The sequence below is a fragment of the Frankliniella occidentalis genome, unplaced genomic scaffold, assembly GCF_000697945.3.
Source record: "Frankliniella occidentalis isolate FOCC.00 unplaced genomic scaffold, Focc_3.1 Scaffold32, whole genome shotgun sequence".
Lineage (NCBI taxonomy): Eukaryota > Metazoa > Arthropoda > Insecta > Thysanoptera > Thripidae > Frankliniella > Frankliniella occidentalis.
In genome coordinates, this window is record NW_026267162.1 from 203,626 (window position 1) to 205,662 (window position 2,037).

The 2,037-nt window shown below is 53.9% G+C and overlaps 1 protein-coding gene across 2 annotated transcripts in view; it reads right to left on the minus strand.

Annotated features, from left to right (window-relative positions):
- LOC113218005 (protein furry) overlaps positions 1-1,204 on the minus strand; it is a 14,319-nt gene extending 13,115 nt beyond the window's left edge. The window contains exon 1 of one of the 2 annotated variants that reach the window (XM_052265919.1): positions 1,048-1,204. In XM_052265919.1, the coding sequence (XP_052121879.1) occupies positions 1,048-1,158 (111 nt within the window). In that variant the 5' untranslated portion in view covers positions 1,159-1,204. The remainder of the gene's footprint in view (positions 1-1,047) is intronic. The other variant, XM_052265920.1, reaches the window with a different exon arrangement.
- Positions 1,205-2,037: the final 833 nt, after the last annotated feature.

Sequence of the window (2,037 nt, forward strand, 5' to 3'; positions counted from 1 at the left end):
GAGGGAGGGAGGGAGAGAGGGAAGGAGGGAGGGAGGGAGGCGGCTCTAGGAACGGCTCATTGTGGACGTGAGCGGGGTGGCGTTATAGGCTCCCTCTAAAACTGTTCAACACACACGGAGCTCGCACGCACGCACGCATACACACATAAACGGCGGTGCTCAACTGGGGGCCGTTACCAACACAATGCACAGCCAGTTTAAGACTTCGTTTCAGCCCCAGCGACAGTTTTGCTGCTTCCCGGGTCGTGCCGGGCGCCGCTGCCGGACCCTTCACAACGGCGGCAGCGGGGCGGGCGGAGTCGTTGGCGGTGGCGGAGCGTGGCGTGGCGCTAATCTCCAGCCCAAACAGCCCCAAACACCACTGGTACAAAGCCCAGAGGTGCCGCCCGAGCTGGCGCCCCGCCCCGCCACGCCTCACTCGCCCGTCCCCGACGCGGCACGCGGCCCAATGGCAATGGCACCCCTCAGACCGCCCGCCCGCCCCACCACTTTCGCATAGCTAGTAGAACGCTCAAACAACGCGAAAAGAAAGAAAAGGGGAAAAAAGGGTGAAGTAAAGGAATTACTTGCAAATCCATCTGGATAAAACCACGGAGTATTGGATTCTACTACGCTCCTCCTCAGCCCCATCTCAGCAACCTCGCATAAAAGGTGGAGAAGAAGAAGAAAAAGAAAAGGATAGGCGGATGAGGGGGGACAGATACAAATTAAGGGCTCAAGGCTTCTGCGCGCGGCGACGTGGCCCATTCCCCGATACGGTGCCGACAGAGCCTCTCTCCTCGGTAGGCAGTCCCCCTCCGTAACTCATATTACTTAAGTGACATTAAAGTTAATCTGAGAGTTAAAATTTTTAGTTCTTATTGTAATATACTGTGTCATTTAGAAAAACAAAACAATAAGAAACATACGTATTTGACTTGTCCAATTTATCGAATACGTTTCAGCATTTTTTTTTTCTTCAAATTCACAACTATAACATACCTACTCTCGGTACACAAGATCAAAATTAGAATGTAAAGAGACGATAAACGAAAGATAAGTACTCACAAAAGGCAGCAGCTCGTTGGGCGCCATGCCCGATACGATGAGCAGGTAGCGGATGATGACCTTGAGGTTGTTCGGCCAGCAGGAGCACAGCGTGGACCACACCTCCTCCATCTCCTTGGGGTGTGAGTCGGAGAACTGCGGGACAGAAAAAGGGACGACAGATGAAGAAAACTAAAAGAGAGAAAGTTTCGTGCGCTGTGTGGCGCGCACACACCTCCTACCTCCTCACACACTTAAAAAGTATGAAAAAGCGTTCTTTGTGTTTGTGTTACTGCTTTGAAGGTTACGTACGAAGCAATGCGTTTTAAACTTTTACAGTGGACTCTATACAGCGGGGCCCATCCCGCCCGCATCAACCTCACATTAAGTCCGCACGCAGAAAAAGATTTAACCTCGCCGCTCTGATAGCGAATACATTACTCGGCTAATCCAACGGTACATAGTATACGACACGGTTGGTCTCAGTGTCACAAAAGTGGGGCAAAATAAAAAGAGGGCAGAAACACGCGCTGCTGGAACAAGTTTGTTTTTTATGCGATAAAAAGATAAATTATGTTTGCCGATTACGAAATATGAACCGTACCCGCGGCGCGGCCGTGCAACATTTGCTAAATCCCTTGGAGCGCCATTAATTCTTGGTCTTCGAAGGGTCCCCACGGCGGGTCGCCTGGACGGTGGAAAAAGGAAGTGGGGGGGGGGGGGATAATTCGTCGTGCTGCAGGTCCCAAACCACCCCCCCTCCCCTTTCCTGATAGAGGGGCAGCTGCAACACCGCGCGTAAAAAATGAGAGCTTTGCGCCAACGCGGCCGCGGGAATCAATTGACGGCCTCAGCGTGCCTCAGCGCCCCCGCGCCTCGGCAGGGTAAACCGGCAGGCCTCGGCCCGCGCTATTAGGCCTTGGAGCCCGCCGCCCTGCCCCGCGCCGCCCAGCGGCGCTGCTCCCGCCGGGGCAGAGGCTGACAGTGTGAAAAACGATGTCCGCGGACGAT